General features: G+C 46.7%; 1 protein-coding gene across 1 annotated transcript in view; it reads right to left on the reverse strand.

Annotated features, from left to right (window-relative positions):
* PLXNC1 (plexin C1) overlaps positions 1 to 20920 on the reverse strand; it is a 203715-nt gene that overhangs the window by 74305 nt on the left and 108490 nt on the right. Inside the window, exons 10-14 of the mRNA XM_075551175.1 lie at positions 13950 to 14080; positions 10091 to 10270; positions 6668 to 6755; positions 2209 to 2412; positions 1872 to 2057 (exon numbers count right to left, since the gene is read on the reverse strand). Coding sequence (XP_075407290.1) covers positions 1872 to 2057; positions 2209 to 2412; positions 6668 to 6755; positions 10091 to 10270; positions 13950 to 14080 — 789 coding nt within the window. The remainder of the gene's footprint in view (positions 1 to 1871; positions 2058 to 2208; positions 2413 to 6667; positions 6756 to 10090; positions 10271 to 13949; positions 14081 to 20920) is intronic.

Raw genomic sequence — 20920 nt, forward strand, 5'->3', positions numbered from 1 at the left:
TAGAATGACCCCTATGGACTTCCAAGGATGTAACTCTTTACAGGAGTAGAAAGTCTCATCCTTCCCCCAAGGAAAGGCTGGTGATTTGGAACCACTGACCTTGTGGTTAGCAGCCCAACACACACCCATGACACCACCACGGCTCCTTTCCCCTCTCCTTGAGGTCTTTACTCCAACGTCCACTTAACAAGGACGTCTTCTCTGCCTACCATGATAACACCTGCAGCAATGCGCCCATGCTGCTAATTCCTTCTCTGCTTTCTTTTCCTCCAGCACGGTTACTCACCACCTAATACACGTTTTCCCAAACACCCAACTGTCTGTGTGTCCAGCTGTGGTGATTTCCTTGCTGCTTTGCTGCTGGGGGCTCAGCCACCACCAGTACTGCAAACAGCAGGGTGGCCTGTGGCAGACCCGGATCATCCAGGGTAGTCAGCCAAGCATCCAGACCAGCAAGAAAGATTTGGCAATCCATTTTGAAAATTAGCCACTGAAAACCCAATGGATTACAAAAGAATATTCTCCAATATATGGCCAGAAGGAAGATCTCCAAGATATGGCCAGAAGGAGGTTGGAATCAAACCCCAAACCAAACCCACTGCCATTGAGTCACTGCTGAATCATAGCCATCCGATATAGAGTTCTATGGATGTGATTCTTTACAGGAGCATACAATCTCATCTTTCTCGCCTGGTTCCAGCTGGTGGGTTTGAACTGTCAACCTTACCCACAGTGCAATGCTTAACTAACAGGTTGGAAAGTGACCAAAAATACGGAACAGCCCCAACGATGGCCTTGAGCAAATCAACAATTATGAGTAGGTGCACGCCCAGTCAACATTTTGTTTTGGTACCCACGGGGATACCACACGTCACAACTAGGAACCAGGAGATCTTTTACAATTTACAGCCTTTGCATCAGCTCCATGAAGCCTGGTCCTTTTGTCTGTTTTCTCCTCTGCTGTATTCTCATCACAGTGTCAGTGCCCAGCAACTATTCTCTGAAGGATGAAGAAGGTTCTCTGCAAGTCACTTGAAAGGGGATGGCACTTTTCAGTTCAACGAGAGCTAGGGATTCTCCCCTTACTATTACCCCCGTTACTATACTGACAGAGAAAGAGGTTCGGCAAAAATAAATGACGTATCTAAGGCCACGCAGCTATTAGCTGGGGCAGCTGACACGGACGCAGATCTTTCTTTCTCTTTCGCTTGTCCTTTGCCCAATAATTTACAACTGAAGATCATAAAGCCTTTTTTCGTATAGACTCTACGGAGCCTCGTATGGCATGAACATTACAAGAGTGACTTCTCGTAAGTTTCCCTTCCCTAGGGGCTCACATCTTTATTGTCGACATAAATATCATGGTGATGGGTCCCCAAACCCATCGAGGAAGAGATTAATGACTATGACTATGACATCATGGGGAAGGAAGCAGCCATGGCCCGTCTAGGCTCCATCGGCGTCAAATGCAAGTGCAAGTGTCTCCGCGAGGCGGCCCATCGTGGGACTGCCTCACTGCGCAGTCACCTCCGCCCTTGGGAAAAGAATGACAGCTCGTTTTTCACGGGTCCTGCGATTCTGCTTGCAGATGCTCTATTCTAAATGTATGGGCAGAACAAAAGCTATCAAGGCTCCTCAGTATTATAGACAATAGTGTGCTCAACGCTTTGACGTTCGGACAGGATTCTTCCAGCAACGCTGGAGGGACGCTGCTTGGGTTTGCAGCAGTGGTTTTGTTTACTGTCTATTTTAAGTGGGGATCTTAAAGGCCCCTGGAAGAACTCCACTCCGCTTCTCGTTTAGCTGAGGAATGACAGAGTGCCAGGTGAAAAAGGAAAAGCATGGGGGGTGGGGGGAGTCAGCTGCCTTACTCGGACTTTCTTGGAAGAGGTGGCGATGCTGTTTGCAGCCGTGATGCCTTTTATTTTGCAAAGGATGGTGGTGAGGTCTTGATTTCTAGTAATATTTTCAAAGCTGCAATTTAATTGCTCATTTTCCCCATGGAAGAGGGTGATTTCAATGTCTCGCTTGGAGATGTTGAAGTTATCGTTTTCTTTCTGTGGCGAAGAGAGCAGAAATGCAAACAGGGATGAAGAAGTCGGGCACATGTGGAAACTTACGGGCACAGCACAGCTTCCTCCACAGGAAGGTATCTCTTCCTCCCCTTGCTCTGCCCCCCCCCCCCGCCCAATTAAAAAAAAAACATACCTGAATTTTCACTTCCAGCTCCGTGTCCACCTCGGACTCTACCCGGTACCCAGTAAACTTGGGGTCTTCAAGGTACTGCAAGGTCCCACAATCCAGATAGGTGTCTTGGACTCGTAGCTTCACAGTGAAATTTGTACGCACCTTGGGGTTCTTTAAACTGGGGGCTAAAAACCCGCAGTGAGTTGCCATACAATATTCAGACACCTAAGACAAACCAAAAAGGAAATAGCATTTTAATCATTTCCTGAAAGAACCTCAGCCCTGACGTTTGGCAGCTAAGAAACCCGGGTCATGTAACTTCTCCGGGCATTGGTTTTCTCATCTGTAAAATGGGGCTGGCAGTAAGCCATGCGCTATCAGCGCAAACCTGCTTAGCAAGTACCTGACTCACACTCACCACTCAAGATAAGCTAGTTAACACAGCTATATAATTCCTCATGTGGTGGCATAGTGGTGATGGGTTGGGCTGCTAACCACAGCGTCAGCAGTTTGAAACCATCAGCTGCTCCACAGGAGAGCGATGAGGCTTTCCACGCTCATAAAGATTTCGTCTTGGAAACCCACGGGGCAGTTTCACTCTGTCATAAGGAGCTGCTATGTGTCAGAGTAACCTCAAGGGCAGCTTTCTCCAATGCTCATTGAAGGTGTCGCATATTGTGTATCATGGGAAAACAGGTCATGCGGGCATGCCTTTCAGGTACAAGAACATTAGCTGTGGCCCTAGGCCAGCAGGCTGCGTCCATGGGGACTGCTTGGGACCTGGGAGATGACTCTCAGCTCGGCACCTGGTTGGTGCTGGCTGAGCCTCAATGTGCTGGCAAAGCACCTCAATGGAAGGCCGTAACCACAAGGATGAAACAAAAGCACCAAGTCACTGCCATCGAGTCACCACCTTACAAGACAGAGTAGAACCTCCCCCAGTGGGTTTCTGGGCCTGTAGCTCTCGACGGGAGTAGAAAGAGCGGCTCCTGGTTTTGAACTGCTGGCCTTGAAGTTCGCAGCCCAACTTGTAACCACTATGCCACCAGGGCTCCTCATAATGAGGAAAAGGCCACCAAAAAAGGGAGGAAACAAAAGCGCGAAGGACAACGCGACCCCTGAAACGAAAGGAAGAAGCCCGGGAAGCCATGCACCAAGTAGGGCCTGTCTGCTTCAAGGACTTTATTTTTTATATTTAAATGGCAAATGAGGTGGGGGGGGTGACACTGCAGATGGACAGTTTTGTCATCAACAGCTAAAACTATTCATCAATGTTCCCCAACAGTTTACCATCAACCACTGGCCTCCGGTGGACTCCAGCTTCCGTTTCAGTCAAGTTCACCCTGGCAACAGCGGTTCTCCACCTTCCTATCGCCCGACCCTTTCACACAGTCCCTCATGTGGTGAGCACCCCCAACCAGAAAATTATTTTTGTTGATGCTTCATCACTGTCATTTAGCTACTGTGATGAATCAGTGGACCCATGGAAAGGGTCATTCGACGCCCCCCAAAGGGGCCACGACCTCCAGATAGAGAACTGCTGGAGCCCATTGCTTCCTCTTCCCCCTCTGGCCTCCCACCCCTGGAAACCTCTTTCTGACCGGGTGCAATGAAAGCCTTTGGTCTGGTGTTTTGTCTTTCCTCTCTCTTACGACATAACTGCTCTACCAACTGTCCTTTGGTGACGGGCTGATGTCACTCAGCGGCATCCTCTCCAGGTCCACCCAGGCCATGAGGTCTGCCAGGGGCTCGAGGTGTCATAGTCCCAGGCTCACAGGCTTATCCTTGACGAAGCGCACCCACCCACACATCTGGCCATTTGCAGCGTGAGCAGAGAGTGCTGGGAGGGCAGGGCAGGTGGACAGTCATCTTATTACAAAACTTAAAACTGGTGAGAAGCATTTTATTGACTGGAAGGATGCTTCCTCTTTTTGTTGCTTTCCTGATACTGGACTTTTGTTTTGTTTTAAAAAAAGGAAGAGGCAACAGGTGGGAAAAAGCTGAGTCAAAGAGCTAGCTAGAGACTGGGATAAGCCATCCCTTGCCAGAGTCCACCCTGAATCACAGTGACCCCGCATGTCAGAAGAGATCTATGCCCCATAGGGTTTTCAGTGGCTGAATTTTTCAGATACTACCAGGCCTTTCTTCAGAGGCACCTCAGACCTCTGACCTCATCCACTTTTGTGCTACACAGGGACTGGCTGGATTTCTAGCTCACATGTCTGTCAATGTGATGAACACTGCTCTTGGCACTGCCTCCACCTTCTCAGCAGCTCCTCCTTCTTGAAGCCCTGGCAGGCTGACTTTGCACCGGATCTGCCTTCTTTGAAAGGTAACTGTGGACAGATCATCCCCATCTTCCTGCAGTCTGCAAAGGTCCTCTTAATGATCCTCTCTCACTGTCTGAAATGACCTTTGTGACTAGCTCCGGAGTACCTCCTCAGCCACCTTCCCTGGCCTTCCCATCTCCTTTCAACTCTTTAAAAGAAAGCCATCTCTAAGCTTCCATCCTCCTTTCTTCTTCCTCCATCCTCCGACTCCCACCATGTCATCCCCACTCTCCCTTCAACGACAGCACCTACGAAGACCATCATCTTCTAAGCCAGCATCTGATCGCCTCCACCACGAACTCCACCAAGTCCCGGATGGACAGCTCGGCCCAAACGCCTGCTGGCATCTCAGACACACCTGGCCATCAGCATTAGCTCCCTAATGGGTCTCCCAGCCACCCATGCCATGCACTCCTGCCAGGATAATCATCATCGAGTGACCCTCTCTTCATGTCACTTCCCCCTCAAGGCCACGGGCTCCCACCACCTGTCCGAAGGGCAGAGCTTTCTTAAGCCTCTCTTACGTGGCCCATCCATCATTCCTGTTCCTTTCCAATCCATGCTCTAAATTCCAGCTGAACGCGACCAACAATATTCCCATCACAGCCTGTGAGTGGCCTGCCTGTTGTACCTGAAATGCCCTCCTCACCGCCACCCATCTTGCTCCACCTCTGCTGTTCATGCTGTTACCTGTCATCGAGTTGGGCCCCCAGTTTACAGTGACTTCATGCACAATGGGATTGGGCAGTTGTCATCCCTGGACACTTCGGAAATAGATCACCAGACCTTTCTTATTTGTCTTAGTCTAGAATCTCTGCTGAAACTGATTCAGCAACCACAGTAACAAACAAGCTCCACCGGGAGACTGGAGGTGGCGATGCATGAGGTGTTTGGGCTGGAAATTGAACCTGGTCTCCAACACGGGAGGAGAGAGTTCTACCACCTGCCGTCTATATTTCATTTCTCCTTCATGTGGATGAAACCTGAACTTGACAAGGCCTCTGTGGTGGCACAGTGCATCCTCGGCCATCAATCCCAGGGTAGACTTGCCATCTCCCTCCACAAAGCAGCGCCTCTCTTATTTACTTCCTGTCTCAGCACCCAACAAAATGTTTTTCCCATAGAGGATGCTCAATAAATTCTACTCAATGGCATTGATTTAGGATCGGCACTGCAGAGGGAGAGCAAATCCACCAACAAACTCATCATCACCTCTGGCCAGAGTCGATCTGATCCGTACAAATCATGTAACTGGATGTGTTCATGTCGCTCAAACGTGCCGGTGAGCAGATGTGCTGGGAGGCGTGGGCCTGACTCTGAACCGTGCCAGTGGGCCGATGGGAGTGGGACCGGCTGTCAGGATGGTGCACTGGGTAGTCTGTTTCCAGACCCGGGGCCCAGCCCAGTCCCTAGCAGGGGTCAAGCGTTCAGCTACTCTTAGCTGAATCTACCTTGGTGCAGCTGCGCTGGGCAGATCCCCTCACATCTACCACAAGAAAAGGGAGGAAGAGAGGAGACAATGGCGATGAGCTTTCAGAGTGAATCTAGAAGTGTGTTTGCTCCCCACAAATGCGCCTGAAATCCCGGGTCTCGCCTTGGGCAGCTTCAAACCTGAGGCTGCTGAGAGAGGGAGGAGACACCACTGTGACTATGTTGGGGTGAGAGGTAGGTGGGGAGTGGGGACTAGACCCCTTCTCTGAGGTTCACTGGGGTCGAAGGGTGAGATCACAAGGGATCAAATAGAGTTACGGGGACAATAGCAAGTGAAGGAGACGTGTGGGAAATGATTGCTCTCTGCACGCCAGTCCTCTCTCTGAAAAAGGACCACCACCACCTACGTTTCACAGAAGCATCGTTCTTCAGCAATCCCCAACCAGCCTCGCACATGCTGACAAACACTGCCTCATTACGGTGACTTGCCACCCACCACACAAGAGAAAGCCGGCAGGTGGCAGGTCCTTTTAGTCCAACTTCCTTCCTCTTCTCTGGGCCCCAGCTCTCAGGGATCAATGGAAGCAGGGCTTCTGGTAGCACAGATGCCGGGTCGAATGCAACAGGTCCACACGTATGTCTAAGGCATGTAACTCAAAGAGAACCACACACACACATACACACACCCACCCGCTGTTATAAAGTCGTGGAAGACTTACATTGATGTTTCCTTTTAATTCATGGGAAATAATTAAGTTGTCAATTACATCAAAGTTTCTGCCCATGATGGTTATATTTTGACCACCACTGTAAGGAAAAAGGCAACGTTAAGAGTTTCATAGTAAACACACAGGCACTTTGCACCCAGGAACAGAGCTAGCGGTTTATTCACATTTGTTATCAGACCTAGTTACAGTTCAGAAAAAATAAATAATTTTAATTTCAAAGGCAGGATAAGTTTAGAAGGCTTTTAGAGATACTGGCTATCAATTCATGATGTTCTAGAAACATAAATACTACACACACACACACACACACACACCACATATTTAAGGCATATCCTATTTTAATTCTAGGAAAATGCCCAAACCTCTTTTTTGGGTAGAATTTGAATTTCGTGGTGTCATTTTGCCACATATAATCAGATCGTCAACTGTACCTCGCAAAGGCTTTATCAAACAGAGGATTTTGTTGGATTGCTGTTTAATCAATAAGAAGAGAGAGCCTCCAACAATTTGTGTAATAAAATTCTCAAGCTACCAATTATATTATATTTAGGGAGGCAGGGAATACTTCGGAGAAGGTGAAATCGCCGATGACATTCAAAGTCTAAACTCCCGTTTGGCAAACCATACAAGTAAACAGCGATGCTCTCTCACTCCTGAACACAGCCAAATGGCTCTGCACATTCTTGGTGCATCATCAGGGGTAAGCACAGCAGTCATGAGATCTGAAACTAACAGCCGTCCGCACCTCTGGCTCCCCTCACGCCCCCATCCATGTGGGTCACCAGACATGTTCCAGGCAGGGGGACCCTGAATAGGTCAGCTCTCTCAGCTGGTTGAGCCCGTGAGCTCCAGGACAGGAACAGGTCGATTGGTGTTGGCAGAGGGGACCCCAGGGGCCTTAAAGGCTGGTGGCCATGTGCTTTCAGTCAAAACGGGCAGGGGCTGGGAGGCGCCAGGCCACTCTTTGGACATCACTAGAAAACCAAGCTGTGCAGGTTCTGCTGGTGGTCACGCTGCAGAGGTGCATTCATGGTCCAAGTACAGTGGCCCGGATGTAACCGAGACATGGGCTCACAAGTAACAGCCTTGTGTCTTACAGCAGAGCAGACACCGCGATGGTTAGAAGCACAAACTGGCAGCCAGGCTGTCTGGAAGCCCCTACAAGGCCTTTCCCCTGCTCCTAGTCTCGGTCTCCTCATCTGCAACAAAGGGGTGAGTGCCACGTAGGCTTGCCAGGTGAGTTTATGTGCCACATCTGACCCATGTTAAGTGGTGATTGCCAGGTCAATGTCTGCTTTTATATAAAGTAGCCTGTTTGGTCTACTATCCCCTTTTCAGAAAAGAAAAAACAAATTAACAATAAAAATTTACCTCAGCGCTCTCCTGGCAAGTAAAACGCTCTGTGCTCTAGCCCATTGTCTTTGGTAAAATGTGGCATCTGCTTTTTTGGAGAAAGGCGATGAGGCGTTCAACGTCTATAAGGAGCTACAATTTCGGCAACCCACAGGGTCAATTCAAGCCTGTCCCACAGGGTTTCCCTGAGTTGCTAGGAGCAGACTCACCTCGATGGTCATGAGTTTGGTGTGCTCTGCTTTTGCAGCACCCCACCCCTCTGGATCTTTCCAGCACCCCTAAGGGGTGGTATCACCCATTTTGGGAAACTCTAAAGGAAGAAATTAATTCACAGGAAGGAGCGAGGTGGAAAAGGAAGAGAGTACCATCCTAGAGCTTTGGGTTGAAATTAAATTTCCTGTATTCCACATCTCCTGTAATATTTTATTTCCGAGAACTCTCTTCGCTCTGTGAATTTGCCTAGTCCGCATGAGTTAGAGAAGTGGGGTCAGACAGTATTTGCCCTTTTTGGGTTGATTTCGTTCAGCAAAATGTTTTCAAGATACACCTCGCTTAACCCACTGCATCCTCCCCAGAAAACCACACCGACTGCCACTGAGTCGATTCCAACTCATAACCCTAGATAGGGTTTCCGAGACTGTAAGTCTTTACAGGTGCAGACAGCCCGTCTTTCTCCCTGGGGGTGAGTGATGGGTAAGAACCACTGACCTTGGAGTCAGTAGCCCCGGGTCCAACTCAAGCACACCACCAGGTCTCTGTGTGGTGGTGTAGATCAAAACATCAATTGCCTTCGGGGCTGAGTAGTTAGTGTTCCTTGTATGATAAACCACCACGTGCTGCTCATACACTTGATGGGCACGTGGCGTCTCCGTCTGTTGGCTTTGGTGAATAATACTGCCACAAACGTGGGTGGCAGTCAAGGGGGCTCTCAGAATGCTGAGGTGTATACTCAGGACTGGAATTGCTGGGTCGGATGGATTTAGCTTAACTTTTTGGGGAACTGGCAAACTTTTCCACGGTGGCTGTACCATTTCCCACCCCTACCAGCGATGACAAAGGTTTCAGTCTCTCCACATCGTCTCCATCACTTTTTTTTCTCCATCTCTTCCTTCCAACACTGGCCGAATCATGGTGGGTGATGCCACTCATATATGTGTGACTCAGGGCAACCAGTGGGAATGAAGTGGCATCTCATTGTGGTTTTGATGTGCATTTCCCTTAATCTTAATAACAAGATTAGAAGTGAATATTTTTTAAAGCAAAGCTTTATCTGTGATGTCATTTCAAGAGTAATTGGAAATTTAACTTCATGCTCAGTGAGGGGAAGAACATATTGTTAGGATTCCATTCCAAAATCTGAATGCACATTTAAATTGAACAGGAGAGATTTTTTTTTTCTTTTCTTCCTCTTAATATTTTGGATTTCTCCAGGGGAGGTTTATTCTGGAATTTCTATCTCTCACATACGAAGCATCCTTTCAATGTAACTGCTGTTTCTCCTTTAGGAAAAGGACTGTATATTTGTACCAGAAACTTAGGCTAAGAATAGTTACTGCCAAGGAACAAACATTTCAGCTGCGTGTTTCCTGGCAGCGATGGCCAGGGAACAAACAGGATGCATCATGCACATGGGAAGCAACCCCTTGGTTGGCATGGGCATTTCTAGAAATAGATCCAAAGGGGACCTGTGTGAAAAGAATTGGCATGACTCCTATGTCTATGGTGACGTGTCAGAGGAGAACTGCGCTCCACAAGGCTTTTGATGACTGAGCTTTTGAAAGTCGATCACCAGCCTTTTCTTCGGAGGGGTGTCTGGACAGATTATAACCTCCCGTCTTTTTAGGTTAGCAACTGCGAGTGTTAACGGTTTGCACTACTTACACTTGACAGCAATTGACCCCGGACCTCTTGATCTGATGGGGCTTCAAAAGGTTTATGGGAAAAAAAACTTAAAAGAAAAGGGATTTTGCCCCCACTACAAATTTTTGGAAGCCCTCTTGTACATATGTCTCCATATATTTGAGTGTACTCCATGAAAAATGTTGTGAACCTAGATAGTACCTGGTCCAGGTGGCAGCAGGAAAGACGTTGGAGCAGTGAGGCAGGGCTATGTAAGACAGTGACCCCTCAAAAGAACAGCGGCCGCCGTCAAACTGGATACACACATTCTTCATTTCCTTCCGACCCGACGGAAGGGAGAACCTCATGTGGGTGTCATTTAACACATGGCTGACCTGGATCCTAGAACAAAGTGGAAAGAGAACTCTGACTTGACACAGGCACAGAGTACAGTTGATCACCGAAGCATATAAAGTTGTCTTGAATCACAATGGATCATGAACTATCTTGAAAATAGATGAATGAATCGGGAGCTACTTATCTCTGGTGGGCAAGCTCCCATGGCTGAGGGACTCTTTCCTTTGTGTCTTTGACCCTGTTATTTGCTTTCCCCTTAGAAATAGGGAGTAAGAGCCCTGTTGGCATAGTGGTTATGCATTTGGCTTCTAAATGTTAAGATCCGCAGTTCAAAACCACCAGCCGTTTCTCAAGAGAAAGACGAGGCTTTCTACTCCCATAGAGAATTGCGGTCCTGTAAACCCACAGGGGCAGTTCTACTCTGTGAGTCGGAATCAACTTGATGGCTGTGAGTTTGGTTTGGAGTTTAGAAATAGAGAAGGGGCTGCAACAGTTGCTTTTAAGAAGCCCTAGTAGAAAGTAGAACGTAGTCTGGGTATTACTGAGACTAAGGAATGGCTGCTAATTTGTCACGTGTGATAATGGCACCGTGCTTATCTGTTAGAGATATAGAAGAAACCATTTATGTGTGGAAGAATGTGATATCTGAGATATGCTTTTAAAACACTTTAGTATATCCACACCTGAATTCCCACCCCATCGCCCCCACCAAAAAACAAAACAAACCCTCCTCAAAAAACAAAACAAACAAAGAAAACCTGGAGGAGGTAGAAGAAACAAGATTAGTGAGCAGGTTGATAAGGTTTAGAGCTGGGTGATGGGTGTAGAGAAGGTCATCACACGCTTCCCTCTACTTTTATGTATGTTTGATAATTTTCACAATAAAAACTTTGAAAAGGGCCAGTACCAAAGGGCCAGGAAGCTAGACCCCACTACCGCAGGAATGGGGATTTTGCCACAGAGTGAACAGAAACTTTGCAGCAAGAGCCCGAGGGCCTTAGCAATCAACATTGTTGCAGCCAGGCCAGGCCCATCCCCAGGGGCCCTCCCTACCAGAAATGAGCTGGGGCTGTCCTGGCTGTCCCAACATCCCCAGGGCTGGACCTCAACAGCCTCCAGAGTCAAGGCAAAGCCTTCTACCACACCTGCTCTATTACTCACAGCTGGCTCTATGCACCACGTCTGCACAAGTCATTAAGACTGGGTGGTATCTCTATTATATCAGTATCATTCTCCTACATGAGAATCGATTATTGCTATTGAAAAGCTATAAATGTGATCGTTATCTCTAATACTTTCCCTATACCTTGCGATAAAGCAAACTCCAGAAACCATTGAATCTTTTTGCATTTATACACCCACAGATGAACAGTTTGAGGTTTTTAATCAAAGCCAAATGCTAGGTAATTCATCACAAACATGGTTGATCATTAACATTCAAGCTTGTTTGTCAAGTTTGGGAGGACAAAGATGGAAATGTGGGTCATTCCACAACTATTCTTGTATTTGTTTCTTCATAATAATTACTCATTAAAAAAACATAAGAAAGCATATTCTGAGAGTTCAGGATTAGGGCAAGAACTTGGGTACAGGATTAACTGAGCATTATGTTTACTGCCCGTGGACTTGGGCTCAACGCACAGATGTGGCTTCTGAAATACTACATGCAGAGAGGCCGCTTAGTCATTTAATTTAATAACGGCAGTATCTCAAGACAGATTCTGAATTGAAATGAGAGCATAAAGACTCAGGAACAGGGTGATGCTTGGAAAAAACAACCAGTGAGGTTGGTTTACTTTCAGTGAGCACACTGCGAGGTGTTTAACCACACATATTTTGTGAAACACAAAATGAAAGTTTCTACCTTACAAATCCGGCTAGACCGGAGGACACACATAGGTACATATAAGAACTCTCTACACATAGAATTGAGGACAGATAAAACCCTCAGGAACAGTAGTGGGAATAGCGATATCATATGGGTAGGTGGGGAGTGTGGGGCCGGGGGGAAGGGGGAGGAAGGGGGAACCCATCACAAAGTTGGATATATAGCCCCTCCCAGGGGGACAAATAACAGAAAGGTGGGTAAAGGGAGATAACGGATAGTGTTAGACAAGAAATAACAATAATATATAATTGATTAAGGTTTCATGAGGGTGGGAGGGAGGGGAAAAAGGTGCTGATATCAAAGGCTCAAGTAGAAAGAAATTGTTTTGAAAATGTCGATGGTAACATAGTACAAGTGTGCTTAATACAATCGAATGATGGATTGTTATAAGATTTGTAAGAGCCCCCCCAATAAAATAATTAAAAAAATTTTTAAAGTGTTGACAAAATTAATTAAAAACAAAACAAAAACAGAGTTTTGCAATATGGCTCTAGCCAGAATGAATGGCTCAAAAATGCCCATGTCATCACATCACCAACACCACTAATGTGCTCAGGATGCGTCCCAGAAATAGCAGAGCAGAGGAAAGCCACTGACGAGGTGTGCTTTTTTTTGTTTGTTTCCCATCAAGATCGCAGATTTCTCACATGCACGGCTTCGAGGGGCCATGGATGGCAGCTATGTGAAACGAATGAATTAGAAGAGAAAACCCAGTAACTAAGCGTGGCCGATAAGAATGCTGTACAAATCTTTCTGAGTAGTTAGAAACCCAAACACCATGCTTCAGCAGTTTCCTCTGCATCCCATGATGAGCGCAAGCTTTGGATTAGTCTTCGTGTGGACACAACATCTTTTACTTCAAATCAGCCTAAACTTACAGAACCTCACCAGCAGAAAACTCAAATGATCTGTTGCCTTATTATTTATTATTAAGTCTCTTTGAGCTGGGGGTGGGGATGGGTGGGGCGTGGTTTGTTGATGGTAATGGAACATGCGCACAAGGACATTAAGGAGAAATTGGTCCCCCCACCCTCAAACTTTCAACTAAAGGATGAATAATGAGGAAAGAACTCATAACAATAATGATGTCCGAGTGGAACATTGACCAGATATTTGTGTTGGGGTGTTTTGTTCTGCTTTTGCTACTAACTCATTGCCATTGAGTTGATTCTGATTCCTAGCGACCCTGGAGGACCTGGCCCTGGGAGTTTCAGAGACGGTAAATTCTTAAGGGAGCTGAAAGCCTCATCTTTTTCTTTGGGAGCAGCTGGTGGTTTCGAACTGCTGATCTGGTTGTTAGCAGCCCAACGCGTAACACACTGAGCCCTTAGGACACAGTAGATTGTAGTTAATTATTATTTGAGCCTGAAACCAAACCACTAAAGAGAAGGCTACACAGAATAAAATTTCCACATAAGATGGATCAAAAAGCTCGTTCTCGCAACTCCTGATGGACTTGCCATCTTCTCCGTACAATTCAAAGGCGTGCAACTGCCTAAGGAGATCATCTTAATGACGATGTTTGGATCCCTCAGCCCCAAAAGTCGCTAATGAGAACATAGCAAGACTAAAACCAGGCGGTATCCTAAATTTGATGGGTTTTCTGTTTGTTTTTTTCAAACAGATCAGACTTACAGACAATGAACTTCACACGCAATGTTCCAATGATTTTACTCATTGGAATCGTGTGATCTCAAATGTTCAGAATAGCTGGCCAACTCTGGCACATGAACATGCTTACGAGAAGAGTGAAACCACTGACTGTGATAGTCATCTGGCAGAGATGCTAGCCTTTCCCCATGTTCCCAAGGAAAAAGGAGCAGATCTGCAACTCACACATCCTTATCACAAGTACTGGTTCCTTTCAGGGTCATGGTGATGGTAGATGCCTGAGTGAAGTTGGCTCCCGTAACCATCACGTTACTTTTCCCCAAAGTCGATATTTTCTGTGGCTTAATGTAGAAGACCTATTGGAGATGAAAGATTAAAACACACAATCAGAGCTCAGAAATGGCATCACTCCAAAAAAAATCTGTTTATGCACTGCCGTTCGAAGAAATCACTGGGAAATTAACAACATTTTGCAAACACAAGCAGACAGTGTTTAATGAAATCAATGAATTCAGGGAAGAGTGCTAAAGATTCATGTCTCTCAACATGCGACAGCATGAGGTCAAACCAATTATTCTTTGTCTCGCAAGACAGTTGAAAATCCAGTTGAAGAGCCTGACATTCTTTCTGAGGAGCAAGCGATCAGCAGAGTCTCAGAAATGCTCGCTGTCTCACAGCCTCCCGGGGCGCACAGTAGAAGCACAAGGAGGGAAGCGCAAAGGCGTCCGTTGACCGTAGGCCAATGGCAGACTCATCATTAAGTTGCAATACATGTCATTCCAGATAAATTTAATTCCCCAGAAAGCAGCTCGTGTTTGCTTTGCTTGTTTCAGTTAGGCTGTATGATCCGAGGAGTAGACTGCAGTGGGAGGAACCCTCAGGAAATCAACCCATTCTGTCATCTATTATCAAGTCAGTTGGATCCTCAAGCCATTGGGGCCAACTGTTTCTTCTCCATGGTTTGCGCTTCTTCTCCACGCTCTCCTCCTTGGGCCACAGTGCAGGCTCTATTGGGTCTTTTGTCAATAATTGAATTTCATTTGCTTTGGATCAAACTGTTGCAAACAAAACAAAACCAAACTGCTGCACAAGATATCTTTAAGTATGGAAAAGCAAGGTTACTTGGAGGACTAAGGTGCGCCTGACATAAGCCACGGTGTTTTCAATCACCTTATACGCCTGTGAAAGTTGCACACGGAGTAAGGAATACTGAAGAAGAATTGACGACGCTGGTAAAGAATATTGAAAGTACCAGGGACTATCAACAGAACCAACAACTCTGTCTTGGAAGAAGTACAGTCAGAATGCTCCGCAGAGCATGTTGAGACGGTGGCTCATGTAAGGGCATTGTGCTCGGTCGAGGGGCAGCGAAACCGAAAAAAGCCCTGGACCAGATGAATGGACCCAGTGGCTGCAACAAGAGGCTCAAACAAAGGAAAGCGGTGTGGGTGGTACGAGACCAGGCAGTGTATGGATCTATGGTACATCGGGTTGCTATGAGGCAGAACCGACTCGATGACATCGAACACTAACAACGCATTCGAAGACGCTTTCCTTCGCATCAGTCATTTGATAGCTGGTCCCATAATGCAGACGGATGGCACTCTTCCTGTTGTTGGTTCGTCCATTGTGACCTCACACACTACAGTTCCCTAGGGTTTGCCTGGCTGCAATCTTTGTTATCAGGCCTTTCTACCCAAGGAGGTGCTGGTTGAGTTTGATGCACCAGCTGTAAGAGGGCATGGTGGTATAAGCAATTACGTGTTCGACTACTGGCTGAAAGGTTAGTGGTTCATATCCACCTAGACCGCAGCGGGGTCACCTAAGACCATCGGAAAACACATTTCCATGGTCCTAGGATCCAAGACACCGCTCCTCCATCGGTCTCCAGGCGGGTCCGCCCACATGCAGATACGCCCACATAGGAGTACCCAGCGTGAAAACTGTTACCTATGCTACACCATGATTCACAACAAAATTTCATTTATTCTACATCATGCTTCACAACAAAATTTCATTTATTCGTCATTAGAAATAAATATTTAACAATATGTAATTACATATTGTTTTTGTGATTATGTTCATTATATTTCATTATGTTCAATTCGTAGGAATGAAAATACATTTTGCATAGCAGATCTTTACATTATGATTCATAACAGTAGTAAAATTACAGTTATGAAGTAGCAACAAAAATAATTTGATGGTTGGGGGCCCCCACAACAGGAGGAGCTGTATGAAAGGGTCGCAGCATTAGGAAGGTTGAGAACCACTGCACTACAGGTTCTTGAAAGGCAGGCTTGGTGGTCTGCTTTCTAACCCTGTGGAGCAGTTTCACTCTGTGTCTACAGAGTTTCCACAGGTCAGAATCGACTCAGTGACAAAGAACAGCGAGTCATCTTGACTCCTCAATTTTCAATATCAGATCAAATCCCCCCCCCCAAAAAACCACAATGAAAACAAAAGACAAGCAAACACAAAAACCCTTTATCTGATGGCAAGAGTCACTATCTCATACCAAGACAAAACATTCTGATCTCTTTGGCCTTTCTCCTCTAAGTCTTATCTCTTTAACCATTTAATTACTCTTCTGAGATCATTTCCCAAAAGTCTTCATTTTGTTCATAATACGGAGACCCAAGCAGGGTGGACTAGTTGAGGACCTTGACCAAGGCTACGCAAGGAAGGCTTGGAGCCAAGTTCGTTCCATATGCACACTCGCCGTATTTGATCGCAACTTCAATGCTCAGAAACGCATACTCATGTGAAATTGAGCTAAAACATACATTCTGAATGTGTCTAGTTGGAGGACAAAGTCCAAGAGGCAGACACTTAGCCCCTGGGAGAACATCAGTGATGTCTAACATCTGCCTAATACCTGCTCCTTGAAGGGACTGTGGATTCCCTGGTCCCCTGTGTACGCACCACTCATTAAGACAGCTTGGCCAGGCCGCTGGGCTGCCCAGCCGGCCGAGATGGACGTTTCATCGTTCTGTTCCCTGGCAAACACACGTGCTATAAGCTAAACAGTCACCATCACTCATTAGCACTATGGATTGGTTTTGCAGATTGAGGTACATTCATCGTTAATGTCATCACAGCGATGATGTAACGTGACAGAGAATTGATTTCAGTGGCAGAATTTATTTTAATCACTTTGTAAAGGACTTGAGCCCCACATTTACAGAATCACTAAGGGCCTGGAAGGGTCACTTTTTAATTATTCTGTTATACTTGACTGCTTTTTATGGGGGAAATTATCTGCTAGAGTGGTACTTGGGATGCGGGGTGGGGGGGATTTCAAGATAAATCCCTTGCAAATGTCAAGTGTGTGCTGTATGGCAAAAGGCTTCCTCTTTTACCCTCACCCAGCGACAGCCCAGTGATCAAGTACTTACTGAGCACCGGCAGGCTCCCCAGGACATCTCCAGGGGTTGCCGGACACCCTGGACAGGACAGTCTGGATGCGCTCCAGATCAACAGCTGGCAAACGACAGCCCAGGGGCCACATCCAGCCTGCCACCAGATTTCATATGGCTCCTGAACAGACACTTGTTTTACATTTGTTTAAATGAAAGGAAAAAGCCAAAAGAAAAATAATTAGCAAAGGCTTCAAGATCAATCCCCTTTTTCATGGTGTGTGAAAGCTAAATTTCAGCGTACAAAAATACAGCTCTGTGGGACGACAGCCTTGCCCATTCACATACGTGTTGTTTCTCGTGGCTTTGCTCTGCTACGGCGGAGCTGCACAGTCGCCGCAGAGACCCAGGGTCCGCAAAGCCTAAAATATTTACAGTCTGCCTCTTTGTAGGAAAATGTTCCTGCCTCCTGCAACAGAGAAGCCTAATCGCTTTTTAGGGAGGCATGATGATAACTTATAAACAAGCAAACAAACAAACAAACAAAACACCACCCCCACACACAGCCCCAGACCACTGTCTTCAAGTTGCTCCCCACTCAAGGCCCCTGTGTGTGCTAGAGCACCACAGCGTGTCCATGGGCGAGTTTTTCTGAGGCACGCCTGGGCAGACGCAAACCTCAAGCCTTCTGGTTGGACGCAGAGCACTTGACCGTTCATTCCCCAGAGGCAAGATGACTGTCTTTTACGGGGCATAAATCGCACTGCAGGCTCACTCACATCCAAGTGAACTTTGGCTCCTAGCCGTCTCTCCCCTCTAGACCAGTGGTTCACAACCTTCCTCATGTTGTGGTGACCCCAACCCTAAAATGATTGCTACGTCATAACTGTCATTGGGCTACTGTTATGAATCACAATATAAATATCTAATATGCAGGATGTATTAGGTGACCCCTGTGAAAGGGTCGTCCGACCTCCAAGGGGGTCGCGGCCCACAGGTTGAGAACCACTGCTGGAGACTGGCCTTCCTGCTTCTGATATTTATACTGGTGATGTCTGCTTAAGCAAAACTTCTTAAATACACCAACTCAAAGCTCATTTCTCCTCCCAGTAGAGGAAAAAGAGAAGCTTATAATGAACACAATGAAAGATTTTTAGGGGTTCTATCTTATGCCTTGAATGGTGCCGCAGACACTATTAGAAGACCCGGCATGTTGCTTTATCTACTTTTTATTTCCCCCTGAGTACAGACAGCCTTGTTACTGCAAAATGATTTCATTTTACAGCCTGATTGTTTAGATTCTGTTTGCTGTCGAGGCCGGGATCCAGCCTGGCTATTGCATGAGAGCAATGCTTCTAGTCTGCGCTCAGAGTGGGAGTAGTTACCCTTTGTCTGTCTCCCTAGTCTGACTACGTGGGGTAAAGACCTACCGAGAGGATTCCATTAAATTAACAAAACAGGCACGCAAAGAAAATGTAAGACCGAAAAATAGATAGGGCAGCAACATGACCACAGCAGTCCCTACAGCTCTGACATTTTCTACTTTGGCCCTTACAGAATTTTAAAACTCAGTAGAAATAAAGAGGCAAAGAACAAGCTCCCCACATGTGCCACCACACAGCTCTGCTTGAGAACTAATTTTGCATTTTAAGGAAGAGTGAATGAATCCACATAAGAGACTGGGGGACCCACAGGCTTACCCCTACAGAACCCCTCAAACCAAACCCAGTGCCACAGGTAGTTTCTACCTCATCGCCGCCTTTAGAGCAGAGTTGCACTGCTCTGTGGGGTTTCTGAGGCTGCCTATCTTTTCAGAAGCAGACTGTCTGTCTTTCCAGGGGGCTTACCACCCCGCACTACCAGGGTTCCCTGATACAAAAAGCCCATCGCTTCTTGTCCTACCGAAAGTGACTTTTCCTTCTTGTCCTAGTCCACGGAGCACATCCAAATACCACCCAGTGCAACAACCAAAGCTCTATGTTGTCGAGCAATTAACCTCAGATCATCCACTTCCTGTCAGTTACGTGTAAAAGACCTGGAAGAGTCATTTTTACATGGCTGCACCATTTAAATTCATCATAAAAAACCATGCGCTCTGGTCCTCTTGAGCTTAAGTCACTCCCTGGTTTGTGTAAGGCAGCACATTAGAGACTGGTTAATTAAGTGATTTTACAAACTACCCGACTATTTTTATTTTCAAAAAAACGAAGTCATTTGGAAGATGCTGGAAATAGCACACATGAAGACACAGTTAGCTTTGAAAAGGTCTGAGAGGATTACTCCTGACAGTAAGAGTACCTTTTGTGAAGTCTGACGTCAACACAATTCAAATTACCATGACATTAATGGAGAAAATACTGCTATGATTGAAAAGAATATTGGAAAGAGGTGCATTAGCAAGGCTCAGTTTATTAAGACCAAATTGTACTCTATTAATCTGTTAGGAAAAAAAAAAAATTCTGAACCGAGCAAAGCTCTCTGTAGGCCTGGCCCCGAATCAACACTAAGTAAAACGTCTCACAGATTTTTACTTGTGAAATGAGTTCAAACAGGACTGAATAAAAAGTCACATGGATTCAAAACCAGCTGGAAATCTGAAACCCAACGACATTAGAGAGATGAAAGGTAGCTCAACTAATTAAAGGAAAGTGTCCTGTAGGGCCCTCCAGGGGTGATTATTTGGTTCAGAATTATTTAACATCTTTATTAATGGCTGTGACGGGACGGAAGTCATACATTAATGAAATGTATAAGTTGAAAGGGGACCAGTGGTGGTTCCATGGCAGAGCCCTCATCTTCCACGCGGGAAGCCTGGGTTCAGTTCCTGGTCAATGCATTTCGAGTGCGCGATCACCTGTCTCTCATCAGTGGGGGCTTGCGTGGCGTGTTGCCTCCGCGTTAAACAGGCTGCAGCAAAGCTTACAGGCTGGCGCAGATTAGGAAGAAAGGCGCGGTGATCTACTTCTGAATACTCTGCTTCACAACAGCTGGATCCCACTGTGCACAGGGCTGCCTTTACTCCAGACAACATCCGAAACCGAGAAGAGTGCTTGACCACAGTTGGAGATGAGAACGTGTAAAAGCGGGTGGTGGAGGGGGGTTCAGGGGGGACAGGAACAGGAAATAATACGACGCGAATGCATCAAAGGAAGATCAGAGTGTGTCAGGGGACAAAAGCTTATCCATTTGATGCTCAGTCAGCCCCGGGACAAATGCCCCTTCATGTGGGACCCTAGACCAAGTTCTATGGAACTTGAGATTTAACTGGAAAGTTGGTTCCGGGGCAATGTGTCCTTAGAACTGGGGACTACCTGGGAAAGAGTATAGACCAAGGGCCTGCACTTACAGATGGTGGCTCACCTATCTGACCCAGGCACACCAGGGCCAGGCTGAAATTGTTAAGATAGGGCTGACTGTGCCAAGACATGGCTGCCAGGGCCATTCCATGATCTACTGAGTGTGGCTCCTCGCAGTGGATGCATAACAGCCTCCAGGACCAGAGAAGGCCACCCTGCCCCTCTTGCACAAGAGCCTGATGCTGACACAAACCAAACCATCCCAGCTCAACCCTCTCTGGCAAGGGTTAATGCAAACCTGAGACTCTTGTTCCCCCACTCTCCTCCGAGCCCCACTCCCACATCAGCCTTCCTCTCCCCGTGCTTCTTTCTCTCTCCTTAGAGAAAAGATCCAGCCTTGCCTGGACCCAACTTCTTCCTTGTGACCGAATTAAACCAAGCTCTCTCCTTCCGAATCGTGGATGTTAATACACTTCCCTACAGCTTGACCCAGCTGGAGGTCCTGACCACACGCCAAACCTCTGGGGGAAACTTTGACAGC

The sequence above is a fragment of the Tenrec ecaudatus genome, chromosome 6 (genome assembly GCF_050624435.1).
Source record: "Tenrec ecaudatus isolate mTenEca1 chromosome 6, mTenEca1.hap1, whole genome shotgun sequence".
Taxonomy (NCBI): domain Eukaryota; kingdom Metazoa; phylum Chordata; class Mammalia; order Afrosoricida; family Tenrecidae; genus Tenrec; species Tenrec ecaudatus.